The 14700-nt window shown below is 42.8% G+C and overlaps 1 protein-coding gene across 2 annotated transcripts in view; it reads left to right on the top strand.

The window, feature by feature from the left end:
* Positions 1-14430, top strand: part of DNA2 (DNA replication helicase/nuclease 2) — a 53321-nt gene extending 38891 nt beyond the window's left edge. The window contains exons 18-21 of one of the 2 annotated variants that reach the window (XM_060195438.1): positions 1488-1577; positions 2806-2988; positions 9871-10017; positions 12787-14430. In XM_060195438.1, coding sequence (XP_060051421.1) covers positions 1488-1577; positions 2806-2988; positions 9871-10017; positions 12787-12855 — 489 coding nt within the window. In that variant the 3' untranslated portion in view covers positions 12856-14430. Of the gene's footprint in view, positions 1-1487; positions 1578-2805; positions 2989-9870; positions 10495-12786 lie in introns of those variants that run through there. The other variant, XM_060195373.1, reaches the window with a different exon arrangement.
* The last annotated feature ends 270 nt before the right edge of the window (positions 14431-14700 follow it).

Here is a 14700-nt window from a genome sequence, read left to right as displayed (position 1 = left end):
AATAACAACAACAGTAATAACTACAACAATAAAAAGGGCAAGAAAAGGGAAAATAAATATTAAAAAATTTAAAAATACACAAATACATAATAAAACAAAAAAAATTAAAATAAAGTGAAGTATGTGTGATGAGATTGCCTTGAGATTTTAGTCCAAACTGTAGCATATTTAAGATGAGGTGACCTTTCTTTTTTTTTAAACCAGAACCAACTAGGTTCTCCTCTGCCATCATGATCTGTGATCTAAACCTTCCCCCTCTACCCCAGAGTCTTTTACTTTGATGAAATACACCATCTTCAGTCCAAATTCTGCTTAGTGTTTTCCCTTCTGATCTTGTTTTTCAACTTCTGTTAATGAGTGAGATCGCCCCATATTCATCCTTTTGTTTCTAACTTATTTCACTTAACATGATTCCATCAAGCTCCATCCAAGATAGGGTGAAGAAGATGAAATCACCATTTTTAATAGCTGAGTAGTATTCCATTGTGTATATAGACCACAACTTAACTCAGCCACTCATCTGTTGTTGGACACCTGGGTTGCTTCCAGGTTTGGCTATTATAGATTGTGCTGCCATGAACATAGGTATAGACGTTTTTTTTTTTTTTTTTGGTGGGTATATTTGGTTCTTTAGGATATATCCCAAGGAGAAAAATTGCAGGCTCATAGGGTAGGTCCACTTCTAGCCTTCTGAGAGTTCTCCAGACTGCTCTCCACAGGGATTGGAGCAATTTACATTCCCACCAGCAGTGCAGGAGGGTTCCTTTGTCCCCACAACCTCTCCAGCATTTGTTGCTGCTACCTTTTCTGATGTCTGACATTCTCACAGGAGTGAAGTAGTGTCTCACTGTTGTCTTTATTTGCATTTCTTTGACCACCAATGAATTGGAGCATTTTTTCATATATTTGTTGGCCTTTTGGATCTCTGGTGAATATCTATTTATATCCTCTCCCTATTTTTGGATGTGGTCATTTATTTTCTTGTTGCTGAGTTTAGTGAGCTCTTTATATATTTTGCACATAAGCCTTTTGTCGGATATATGGCTTGTAAAGATCTTCTCCATTCTGTGGGAATTCTCTTTGTTTATATTGTGGTTTCTTTTGCTGTGCAGAAGCATTTTACTTTGATGTGGTCCCATTGGTTCATTTTTGTTTTAGTGTTCTTCATAATTGGATTCGTATCATTGAAGATGCTTTTAAAAAAATTTAGATGGAAAAGAGTTCTGCCAATATTTCCTCTAAGTATTTGATAATTTCTGGTCTAACTCCCAAGTCCTTGATCCACTTGGGATTTGCTTTTTCATTTGATGAAATACAGTGTTTAGGTTCATTCTTTTGCACATTTTAACCCATTTTTCCAACACCAGTTATTGAAGAGACTTTCTTTTTCTTACTTAATAGTCTGGGTACCTTTGTCAAAGATTAAATGTCCAGAGGTGTGGGGAATACCTATGTATTAACAGAAGGTATATATTTTTTCTGTGTAGGTTCCAGCACCAGAACAAGTTGAAAAAGGTGGTGTGAGCAATATGATAGAAGCCAAACTCATAGTTTTCCTGACTTCAATTTTTATTAAGGTAAATTGGAATTTTGAACCCTAATTGATTTTAACATATAGAGTAATAGAATTAAATCTGGTGTAATTCTTGTAAATTAATAGATCCCAAGTCTTACACAATTTTTTATAATGGCATTTTGAGGGAGTCGGGTGGTACCACAGCGGGTTAAGCACGGGTGGTGCAAAGCGCAAGGACCGGCATAAGGATCCCAGTTGGAGCCCCTGGCTCCCCAAGTGCAGGGAAGTCGCTTCACAGGTGGTGAAGCTGGTCTGCAGGTGTCTTATCTTTTACCAGTCAATATTTATATTAACAAAAAAGTGGATATTGGCTTCTGTTAGGTGTTAAGATTAAGCAGTAAATAAATAGAAACTATGGGAGTCAAGTTTATGACCTGTGTCTACTACTAGTTACTCCTGTCAGTCAACCTGAAAAACTTTAGCACTGTTCAGCTCTGGCTTTATGGGGACTGAACCTGGGACTTTGGAGCCTCAGGCATGAGAATCTTTTTGCATAACCATTATGCTATCTACCCCCACTTTTTTTTAAAAAAAAGATTTTTATTTATTTATTGATGAAAGATATGAGCAGAGAGAGAGAGAAAGAGGAAGAACTAGACATTACATCACTCTGGTACAAGTGTTGCTGGGGATTGAACTCAGGACCTCATGCTTAAGGGTCTGATGATTTATCCACTTTGTCACCTTCCGGATCATTAGTAAATCTTTTTGTAACATCAGATGATTGTAACTTTTGGTAATATAGTACAGTTGCCAATGTGATTGGGGATTGAAAGCTTCATTGTAAGAACTAGCAAATGTGAACGATGTTTCTTTAGACTATTTTTTGTGTATGGTAGCATTTGATTCTTGTCATGCAACCATTATACTACTATGACACTATAAACTTTATCTTCAAAATAAAGGAGACGATGTTTTTCCGCTGAGTAGATCTAGTCATAAATTTAAATCAAGCTTAGTAGCTGTTTCTAGTGATGGGAGATTTATTATAAACATTAGTTGGGTACATTATATTAATAAGCGGCGGGAGAGATAGCATTATGGTTATGCAAAGAGACTCTTATGCCTGAGACTTTGAAGTCCCAGGTTCAGTCCCCTCTACCATCATAAGCCAGAGCTGTGCAGTGCTCTGGCAAAATGATAATAATTAGTTAATAATCATAGTAAAACTTAAGTAGAAAAATTAGTGTTTTTTTTTTTCCTTTTTAATTGTGTCCTTTTCTGTTTAGGCTGGATGTAATCCCTCTGATATTGGTATAATTGCACCATACAGACAGCAACTGAAAATCATCAATGATTTATTGGCACGTTCTTCTGTCGGAATGGTTGAAGTTAATACAGTAGACAAATACCAAGGAAGAGATAAGAGTATCATTCTGGTATCTTTTGTTAGAAGTAATAAAGATGGAACTGTAAGTTGTATTTTCTTTGTGTCTCTCTCTCTCTCTCTCTCTCTTTCTTTCTTGCATCCAGGGTTATTTTGCTGGCACTCGGTGCCTGTACTACGAATCCACTGCTCCTGGAGACCATTTCTTCCATTTTTGTTGCCCTTGTTGTGCATTTTCTACTTAATAGTTCGAGGGCCTACTCCCCCCCTTCTTAATCACCTGCCCTCCCCTCTTCACTGTGGTGAAAACACGTAGAATGTACCAGCTATGTATTCCCCCACTGGGTACTGTATTTGTACCTGCTGTTAACACGCCTCATAGGGGAGTTTTGAGATTTTCCCTGCTGTGCCTGCATCTTGTTTCTTCACTGTCAGTATTGCCTGCAGACATCACCAGTATAATGGAACCAAACTAAGGTGATGGGACCAGGTTATTCTGACATTCTTCTGGGTCTTTGAGTTGTACATTAAATTGAGCTTGGTCCTCCAGACTTGTTTAGCCTGTCATTCGGACTCTCAGTTTTCCCAGTTCTGTGATCACCAGTGATTCCAGGTTCACCAGTGTAACCCTGAAACTGGTCAGTGACTCTGAAGCCTGGTGTAATCAGAATCTGGTGTTTACCTACCTCTCTCTCTTGGCGTTGTTGATGATCCTCAGAGCATTGGCCAGGGCAGCCATGAGCACATTTTTAAAAATATTTATTCCCTTTTGTTGCCCTTATTGTTTTATTGTTGTAGTTATTTTTGTTGTTATTTATGTTGTCGTCGTTGGATAGGACAGAGAGAAATGGAGAGAGGAGAGAAGACAGAGAAGGGGAGAGAAAGACAGACACCTGCAGACCTGCTTCATTGCTTGTGAAGTGACTCCCCTGCAGGTGGGGAGCCGGGGGCTCAAACTGGGATCCTCATGCTGATCCTTGTGCTTTGTCCCATGTGCACTTAACCTGCTGTGCTACCGCCCAACTCCCTTATCTGTATCTTTTAAAATAGTTTATTCATGAGAAAGCTAGGAGAGAGAGAGAGAGAGAGAGATAGAGAGAGAGAACCAGACATCACTCTGGTACATGTGCTGCCAGGGATTGAACTTAGGATCTTACGCTTGAGAGTCTAGTGTTTTACCCACTGAGGCAATTCCTGTACCACCTATCATCAGTAGTTAGGGTATAGTTTACTAGTGTCAGGTAGATTCATAGTCATGTTACAGAACTTTTATATATTATCTTGTGATTTGCTTAATAGCAAAAGATACAGGGGAGGGGGCACCAGGCGCTGCTCAGCTGTGGTTTCTGGTGGTGCTGGAGATTGAATCTGGGACTCAGAGTCTCTGGCATAGGAGTCTTTTGTAGATAGGGGGTCAGGAGGTAGTGCAGCAGGTTAAGCGCACATGGCGCAAAGCACAAGGACCAGCATAAGGATCCCTACAGGGGAGTCGCTTCATAGGTGGTGAAGCAGGTCTGCAGGTGTCTATCTTTCTCTCCCCCCCTCTGTCTTCCCCTCCTCTCTCCATTTCTCTCTGTCTTATCCAACAACAAACATCAACAATAACAATAATAACCACAATGGCCTCCAGAAGCAGTGGATTCATGGTGCAGACTGAGCCCCAGCAATAACCCTGGAGGCAAAAAAAAAAAGTCTTTTGTAGAACCAATATGCTGTTTCCCCAGCTACAGACCATGTGTATGTGTGTGTGTGTGTGTGTGTGTGTGTGTGTATATATATATATATATATATATATACTGTATTTATATATATATAAATACATATATATATAAATATATATAAATATATATATATATAAATTTATATATATAAATATATATAAATATATATAAAAATATATAAAAATATATATAAAAATATATATAAATATATATAAATATATATAAATATATAAATTTATATATATAAATATATATAAATATATAATACTGTATTATATATATATAATGTATTTTCCCTTTTGTTGCCCTTGCTGTTTTTTATTGTTGTTGTAATTATTATTCTTATTATTGATGTCATCATTGTTAGATAGGACAGAGAGAAATGATCGAGAGGAAGGAAAGACAGGGGGAAAGAAAGACAGACACCTGCAGACCTGCTTCGCCACCTGTGAAGTGACTCCCCTTGAGAAAGTGTTGGGCCTGAAAGCCAGCCCCCCTGCTCTGCTTACATAATCATTGTTTTGCTAGAATGATCCCATCAGGGTATTGCTAATTCAGTTAAAACCATGGCAACAGTTGCTAAGGATGCTTTCACCTTCCCAGCATGCCTTTTGCCTCTCTCCACCTCCTTTACTAGCCAATTCTGTACCTGACTTGCCACTTCCATCTTTACCCTATAAATCCAGCTGCTGTGCCGGTTTCCGCCCTTTTTCTCTTCTGCATCCTGACCTGGAGAAGGGCTGGTGGGCATAGTGGGAGGCGGTCATTTTGCTAGCTCCACGTGGCCTGAACTGCTGCGCTCACACCCAACTCTGGGGCGTCCGTGTGAATAAAGATTTGCATTCCTGCCACGAGTTCCTGGTCTCCTCTGTCCCCCACGACACAACCCGACAAGAAAGAGAGAGGGAGAGAGGGAGAGAAGCTAAAGCACCAGTGTAGAATAAGCACTGAACCTAGGGCCTCACACATGCAAGCCTAGGACTCTAATTACTGTGCCACCTCCCTGGTCACTTGCTTCACTTTTCAATGCTACATTTTTTCTTTTTTTAAATGTAATTAAATTGGGAGTTGGGTGGTAGCACAGCGGGTTAAACGCAGGTGGCACAAAGTACAAGGACCAGCTAAGGATCCTGGTTCGAGCCCCCAACTCCCCACCTGCAGGGGAGTCACTTCACAGGCGGTGAAGCAGGTCTGCAGGTGTCTGTCTTTCTCTCCCCCTCTCTGTCTTCCCCTCCTCTCTCCATTTCTCTCTGTCCTATCCAACAACGACAACATCAACAACAATCATAACTACGACAATAAAACAAGGGCAATAAAAGGGAATAAATAAATATAAAAAAAATTTAAAATTTAATTAAATTATTATTATTATTTGCTTCCAGGGTTATTGCTGGGCTCAGTGCCTGCACCATGAATCCACTGCTCCTGGAGGCCATTTTTTCCCCCTTTTTGTTGTAACCTTGTTGTTATTATGGTGGTTGTTGTTGTTGATGTCGTTCGTTGTTGGATAGGACAGAGAGAAATGGAGAAAGAGGGGAAGACAGACAGGGGGAGAGGAAGACGGACACCTGCAGACCTGCTTCACCGCCTGTGAAGCGACTCCTCTTCAGGTGGGGAGCCGGGGGCTTGAGCCGGTCCTTGCCCTTCGCGCCATGTGTGCTTAACCTGCTGCGCTACCGCCTGACTCCGTTTTTTTTTTTTTTTAAGCTAGATATAAAGAGACAGTGAGAAAATATAGCACTGAAGCTTCCATCAATGTGGTGGAGGCTATTTCCAGGACTATTTATTTATTTATTTTGAGGTGCTAGGTCTCTGTGTGTGTAATTTCTCTGCTTCCAGACCAGTTTCTCATTAAGATAGGCAGGGAGCAAGAAGCACCGTAGCCCTAGCGCTTTGGTGCTGAGGCACTTTCTTAGGATGCTAGGACTTGAACCTGTGTCATAGTAATGGCATGGCAACGACCCTGGACAAAGACTTTTAGTTATATTTAGTTCTACTTCAACAGGTGCTGGGTGGTGGCTCTCTGGTAGAGCGCAGTGCGTTATGGAGTTGAGAGACCCTGGCTCTCTGGTGGAGCGCAGTGCGTTATGGAGTTGAGAGACCCTGGCTCTCTGGTGGAGCGCAGTGCGTTATGGTGTTCAGAGGCCCTGGCTCTCTGGTGGAGCGCAGTGCGTTACGGAGTTCAGAGGCCCTGGCTCTCTGGTGGAGCGCAGTGCGTTACGGAGTTCAGAGACCCTGGCTCTCTGGTGGAGCGCAGTGCGTTACGGAGTTCAGAGGCCCTGGCTCTCTGGTGGAGCGCAGTGCGTTACGGAGTTCAGAGGCCCTGGCTCTCTGGTGGAGCGCAGTGCGTTATGGTGTTCAGAGGCCCTGGCTCTCTGGTGGAGCGCAGTGCGTTATGGTGTTCAGAGGCCCTGGCTCTCTGGTGGAGCGCAGTGCGTTATGGAGTTCAGAGGCCCTGGCTCTCTGGTGGAGCGCAGTGCGTTATGGAGTTCAGAGGCCCTGGCTCTCTGGTGGAGCGCAGTGCGTTATGGTGTTCAGAGGCCCTGGCTCTCTGGTGGAGCGCAGTGCGTTATGGAGTTCAGAGGCCCTGGCTCTCTGGTGGAGCGCAGTGCGTTATGGAGTTCAGAGGCCCTGGCTCTCTGGTGGAGCGCAGTGCGTTATGGAGTTCAGAGGCCCTGGCTCTCTGGTGGAGCGCAGTGCGTTATGGAGTTCAGAGGCCCTGGCTCTCTGGTGGAGCGCAGTGCGTTATGGAGTTCAGAGGCCCTGGCTCTCTGGTGGAGCGCAGTGCATTATGGTGTTCAGAGGCCCTGGCTCTCTGGTGGAGCGCAGTGCGTTATGGAGTTCAGAGGCCCTGGCTCTCTGGTGGAGCGCAGTGCGTTATGGAGTTCAGAGGCCCTGGCTCTCTGGTGGAGCGCAGTGCGTTATGGTGTTCAGAGACCCTGGCTCTCTGGTGGAGCGCAGTGCGTTATGGAGTTCAGAGACCCTGGCTCTCTGGTGGAGCGCAGTGCGTTATGGAGTTCAGAGACCCTGGCTCTCTGGTGGAGCGCAGTGCGTTATGGAGTTCAGAGGCCCTGGCTCTCTGGTGGAGCGCAGTGCGTTATGGTGTTCAGAGGCCCTGGCTCTCTGGTGGAGCGCAGTGCGTTATGGAGTTCAGAGACCCTGGCTCTCTGGTGGAGCGCAGTGCGTTATGGTGTTCAGAGGCCCTGGCTCTCTGGTGGAGCGCAGTGCGTTATGGTGTTCAGAGACCCTGGCTCTCTGGTGGAGCGCAGTGCGTTATGGAGTTCAGAGACCCTGGCTCTCTGGTGGAGCGCAGTGCGTTATGGAGTTCAGAGACCCTGGCTCTCTGGTGGAGCGCAGTGCGTTATGGTGTTCAGAGACCCTGGCTCTTCACAGGCAGGAACACAGTACTGCAGGTGTCTCTACCTTTCTATCTCCAGATTCCTTTTCAAATTTTCTGTCTCTATCCAAATAAATAAAATATCAGAAGAAGTATATTCAAAATGTATATATATTTCAGATTTTGATTTTGTTTATTTTTGCCTTTTGTTATTTTGCCATCTCAGTGGCGGGCCTTGATGTTTGCATAATGATTCCAGAGCTCCTAGTGGCCATCTTTCTTCTTCTTCCTCTTCCTTTCTCTTCTCCTCCTTCTCATCCTCCTCCTCCTTCTCCTTTTTCTTCTTCTTCCTCTGCTTCTGCTTCTCCTTTTTTCTTCTTCTTGTCTTTCTCCTCCTTCTCTTTCTCCTCTTTTTTCTTTACTTATAGGGGAAGGAGAGATACTTGGAGTACTTCTCCACTGCTTGTGAAACTTGCGCCTCCAGGTGGGGCCTGGGCCCTTCCTTGAGCCTGCTTCCTTGTCCCTGGGGGCATCCTGTTCATTCTACCAGGTGCCCCACTGTCCTCATCCCCAATTACTTTTTTATTGTGTAATACATTCATACGGTTTCATAAATATACATAGTGGAGAGTCTTGCTTCCTGCTCCGTTCCTTTTCTTTTTCTCTTTAAAAAAAAATTTTTTTTTGTTGTAGTTGTTGTTAATTGGTGTCATTGTTATTGGATAAGACAGAGAGGGAGGGAAGACGGGGAGAGAAAGACAGACACCTGTAGACCTGTTTCACCGCCTGTGAAGCGACTCTCCTGTAGGAGGTGGTTGGGGGCTCGTCCTTATGCTTTGCGCCACCTGCACTTACCCTGCTGCGATACTGCCCGACTCCCTTAAATTTTTTAATTTATTTATTGGGTAGAGACAGCCAGAAATAGAGAGGGAAGGGGGTGATAGGGAGGGAGACAGAGACACCTGCAGCACTGCTTCACCACTTGGAAAGCTTTTCTCCTGTAGGTGGGGACTGGGGGCTCGAACTCGGGTCCTTACGCATTGTAACGTGTGTTCAGCCAGGTGTGCCATTACCCACACCCCTACCCCATTCCTTATCTACTCAGCTTTTCCCCTCATAGATAATCGCAATTAGTTTGTTGAAACCTAGAGTTTCTCTATGTATATACTGGTAAATATGAATGAATAATTATGCTCCCTCTCCACATTTTGCACAAATTATAATATCCACACTATTCTGGACTTTGCTTTTTCTACTTAATAGCTTGGAACTCTTCTAGGTCAGTACACAAATGTTCTTTTTTTAAAAAATTTTTTTTTAATTCTTTACTTATTTGTTAGTGACAGCCAGAAATCGAGAGGAAAGGGGGAATATAGGGAGAGAAACATAGACAGCTGCAACCAGGCCTCACCACTTGAAAAGTAGAGACTGGGGATTTAAACCCATGGTCCCTGCGCATTGTAAAACTTGCACTATACTGGTGGCCACCATCTGGCCCCACAAATGTTATATTCTTACGTTTGCTTAGTTTCCTACTATAAGTATAGTGATGTGTTTAACTGCTCCTGAGTCTGTTAAAAGTTTTTGATTACTGTTGCAAACAATAAATGGATGGAAATAATTCAAGCCTTTATTTTTATTGTATGCACTTAATAATTTTTTCTTATGGCTAGAATATCACACTCAAAATAGAATGTTTATGCTTGACATTGTGAGTAAAAAAATTCTAACTATCTGGAATTGAGTTGTTTTGATGACTTACTTTGGGCAATCTATTTTTGTTTATTAATTTGGTGTAGAGGACTGGACCCTGAGCCTGAAGTGCTTTACCTGTTGCGCTACATCCATGACTTGTAGGAAAATAGTCCAAACTAAGACAAGTTTGCTTTTTTTTTTTTTTTTTTAATAGCTTGGTGAACTCTTAAAAGATTGGCGACGTCTGAATGTTGCTGTAACCAGAGCCAAACATAAGCTGATTCTCCTAGGATGTGTGCCTTCACTGACCCGTTATCCTCCTTTGGAAAAGCTGCTTCACCATCTGAACTCAGAACAATTAATATCCTTTTTTGTTGGGAATATGGTCACACATTCATTATGGTTATTGTGAGTATTTTATGTTCTTGTGCAATTTCAGAAATGACTTATCTGTGTCATGTGAAGTAGAGAGTTTAATAGGAGAGATTAGAGCACCAGACGCACACGTGTGACTCCAGGAATTGAACTGGGAGCCCGACTCTCAAACATGAGGTGCTAGAGTGATGCTCTGGTTCTTTCTTGCTCTCACTCTCTCTCCCCTTCTCTCTCTCCTCTCATAAATAAATCAGTTTCTAAAAGAGAATGAGAGAGAACCTCTGCACTGTTTAGTCATCTGTGGAGCTTCATCTGGTCCCGTGTTGCTTCTGTATGATAAGATAGATGCCTTACTGGGTTCATTTTTCTCTTATCCCCTATAATCTTTTTTTTACATCTGGTATAAAGCATATTAAAAATTGAGAGAGACCAGGAGCCGGGCAGTGATGAACTGGGCTAAGTACATGTAACTCGAAACACAAGGACCCACTCAAGGATCCTGGTTTGAGCCCCTCCCTTCCTCCCCCCCCCCTCCTCACCTGCAGGGGAGTCACTTCACAAGCCGTGAAGCAGGTCTTAAGCGGTGAAGCAGGTCTGCAGGTGTCTGTCTTTTCCTCCCCCTCTGTCTTCTCCTCCTCTGTCCATTTCTCTCTGTCCTATCCACAACAGTAATGGAAAAAATGATGGCTTCCAGGAGCAGTGAATTTGAACACTGAAAAAAGTTGATTTGGAGTGGTGAAACCCTGATTACAGAAAGAAAAAGAAAATTGAAAGACCAGTGAAAGGGCTCAGCTGTAGAGTGTCTGTATTGCATATGTGAGACCCTGGGTTTGATATCTGGCACCATGTGAAAGAAAGACACATGGCCAGGGGTCAAACTCATGACCTCATGCTTATAAGTTCATTGCTCTAGCCACTGAACCACGTACCAATCCACAGTAAATCATTATTTTTAATTTTTATTTGTAAATAGGAAACACTGACAAAAACCACTGGATAAGAGGGGTACAACTTTACACAATTCCTACCACCAGAACTATGTATCCCATCCCCTCCCCTGATAGCTTTCCTATTATTTATCCCTCTGGGAGTATGGATCCAAGGTCATTGTGGGATGCAGAAGGTGGAAGGTCTGGCTTCTGTAATTGCTTCCCTGCTGAATATGGGCGTTGACAGATCGATCCATATTCCCAGCCTGTCTCTCTCTTTCCCTAGTGGAGCAGGGCTCTGGGGAAGCGGGGCTCCAGGCACATTGGTGGTGTCATTGGTCTAGGGAAGTCAGGTTGGCATTATCTTAGCATCTGGAACCTGGTGGCTGAAAGAAGAGTTAACATATAAAGACAAACAAACTGTTGGCTAATCATGAACCCAAAGGCTAGAATAGTGTAGATGAAGAGTTGGGGGTCTCCATTTTGTAGGTAGTTAGTAGGTCTATTTTAATTATATTCCAAAGGGCCCATGACTATACTTTTTTTTTTTTGCCTCCAGGGTATTGCTGGGGCTCAGTGCCTGCACCATGAATCCACTGCTCCTGGAGGCCATTTTCCCCCCTTTTGTTGCCCTTGTTGTTGTAGCCTTGTTGTGGTTATTGTTGTTGATGTCGTTCATTGTTGGATAGGACAGAGAGAAATGTAGAGAGGAGGGGAAGATAGAGGTGGAGAGAAAGATCCTTTCGCCTGTCCTTACGCTTAACCTGCTGTGCTACCGCCTAACCCCCCCCCCCCTTTTTTTTTTTCTTGAGCCTGACATCTGATATGCAGGTGGATTCAAGTTATTGTTTGGGGAGATGATGTCATGGCTAGAAAAAGGACCAGAAAGCTGGATCATGGAAGAGAGTAGCTCCCAAATATGGGAAAGGTGTACAAATATGGGAAAGGTATACAAATATTGTTATTGACAGTAAACCCCATCGATTTGATGTGGTCTGGGGCCCATATTCAACCTAGGAGCCTATGTGACCTCTGCATCCCTGTAGATCTGAGCTCACATTCTGTGGTCATGAGTAGGAACATTCTAAGCTGCCTCAGTTTCAGGACCCATCTTCTTCAGGTGGAACACAGAGTATACTGTCCAGCCTCACTTCGGAGGATGGAACATTCTCTATCGTTGTTGATCCACGTTGAGGGCAAGGTCCTGTGGGGACCCACAGAGGGGTCTATTGTGTTGTTCCTGGTAGAGATAACTGGTAACAATAGAGACAGGGATTTATTCAGTAAATTATTTTTATATAAGTTGTTTTTACACAATTTATTTTTCTTTTTAATATTTATTTGTTCCTTTTTGTTTCCCTTGTTTTATTGTTGTAGTTATTATTGTTGTCGTTGTAGTTGTTGGATAGGACAGAGAGAAATGGAGAGAGGAGGGGAAGACAGAGGGGGAGAGAAAGACAGATACCTACAGACCTGCTTCGCCGCCTGTGAAGCGACTCCCCTGCACTTGGGGAGCCGGGGGCTCGAACTGGGATCCTTATGCCGGTCCTTGTGCTTTGCACCACTTGCGCTTAACTCTGCTACCGCCCGACTCCCTTCAACAATTTTTAAAAGGTTTATGTATGAATGAGAAGCAGAGAAAAAAAAACATGGCACAATTGTGGCACAAGCAGTGCAGGGGATTGCGAGGTCGAGGCTGGGCTCAAGTGTGGGTCATATGCATGGCAAAGCAGATGCCCTCCCAGGTGATCTGTCTTGCTGACTGACGCAAATGTTTTAATGTAATTCCATGATGTGTTAAAGCTGTCTTCCTTAATACATTTTACATTATTGATCTTCCTTCAAGAGAACAAGAAAGTCTTTGTAACATATTGGATGATTTTCAAGGAAGATAAGAGTCCTGTCTTCCTTGCCTTTTTCGTAATGGTCTGGTGGTACCCTCCTAACTGTTGCTAGGGCCAGGAGGTTAAGAGCTCACAGTACACCGCACAAGGACCCAGTTCCCAGTTCAAGCCCCTAGTCCCCATCTATAGGGGAAAGTTGCACAAGTGTTGAAACAGGGCTGCAGGTATCTCTGTCTCTTTCTCTCCCCCCCCCCCCCCCCGTTTCTGGTTTCTGACTCTATCCAATGATAAATATACCTATAGCCCACTATTTGTAATTAGGATAAGCTGTAAAATAATACCTGCTTAGACGGAAGATGTCTTTTAACCAAACATCATGAAATGAATACTGTTTAAAGTTCCTCTCTTTTAATCGTATAACCTTGTTAAGCACAAAGTTATTACCATACAGAATTTAACACTATCTATTTTCTTAGTACACATGTACCTCAAATTGTGAAGTTTACATTTTCAGGTGGTATAAATGCATTTTTGTTTGACCTAAAAGATTTGATAAGTTTTTACCAGCTTTAAATATAGACTCACTTTTGGAATTGAGGTTTAAGCTTTCCAGTGTAAAATCTCAGAGGTAATTTGATTTTGTAAACTTCACTTTATATATTTGAACAATTGGATGAATAAAGCTTTTATCTCAGAAGAATTTATTTTTATGAGACAAATCAAAGCATTGTTCATCTCTGGGGTATACAGTGTTAAGAACTGAACCTGGGGCCTCCGCCTCCTGAATGCAAGTCCTGTATTCTGTAGCTGAGTTAACACTCCATTAAAATCTCATTTTTCACTTAAGCACACCTTGTGATATTAAGAATATAAGAGAAATTATTTCCTGTACTTTGAGTTCCCTGATCCAAAGGACATTTTGTTGGTTTTTCTTCTGATTTTTGTTTTCTGGTATCACAGATGTTTTCTCTTAAGTCTAAAGTTATTTAACAATTTAGTTATTTTCAAGTAATTTATGATCCCACTTATTTTCCCCCCTGCTCCACTTTTAATTTTCAGTTTTTGTTGTTGTTTCCCTCCAGGGTTATTGCTGGGCTGGTTGCCTGCACCATGAATCCACCGCTCCTGGAGGCCATTTTTTTCCCCCTTTTGATGCCCTTGTTGTTGTAGCCTCGTGGTTATTATTATTGCCATTGTTGATGTTGTTTGTTGTTGGATAGGACAGAGAGAAATCAGAGAGGGGGGAGAGAAAGATAGACACCTGCAGACCTGCTTCACCACCTGTGAAGCGACTCCCCTGCAGGTGGGGAGCTGGGGGCTCGAACCAGGATCCTTACGCCGGTCCCTGCGCTTTGCGCCACATGCGCTTAACCCACTACCCCACCGCCCGACCCCCTTAGTTTTCAGTTTTCTGTGTTGCAGTGTAATCGATTTTGATATACAGACAGTAATTCTTGTGGCACTAGAGTGACACAGTGTTGGAGCTGCAGGACTCACAAATTTGCACTCTAAAGGCCTGACTTGGACTCCCAGCGCTGCATATGCCAGAGTGCTGCTTTGGTTCTTTCTCATTAGTAAATCATGAGAAAGAGTTTATTTACTTATTAGTGAGAAAGATAGGAGGAGGGAGAAAAAGAACCAGACATCACTGTGGTGCGTATGCTGCCAGGGATTGAACTCGGGACTTTGTACTTGAGAGTCCAATGCTTTATCCACTGCACCATCTCCTGACCACAATTCTCACACTTTTTAGAAGATATTTTGTTTGCTGAATCGATAACAGATTTTACAGTTGCATCCCTATTTTTCACTAATTTATGTTGATAAACTTCTTTAACTTGGGGCATTGCTTAATTTTCTCATTTTCTATAAAGATAAGTTTTTTTTTTTGTAAAA

This window comes from Erinaceus europaeus, chromosome 1 (genome assembly GCF_950295315.1).
Source record: "Erinaceus europaeus chromosome 1, mEriEur2.1, whole genome shotgun sequence".
Lineage (NCBI taxonomy): Eukaryota > Metazoa > Chordata > Mammalia > Eulipotyphla > Erinaceidae > Erinaceus > Erinaceus europaeus.
This window is presented reverse-complemented; position numbering and strand designations above follow the sequence as displayed.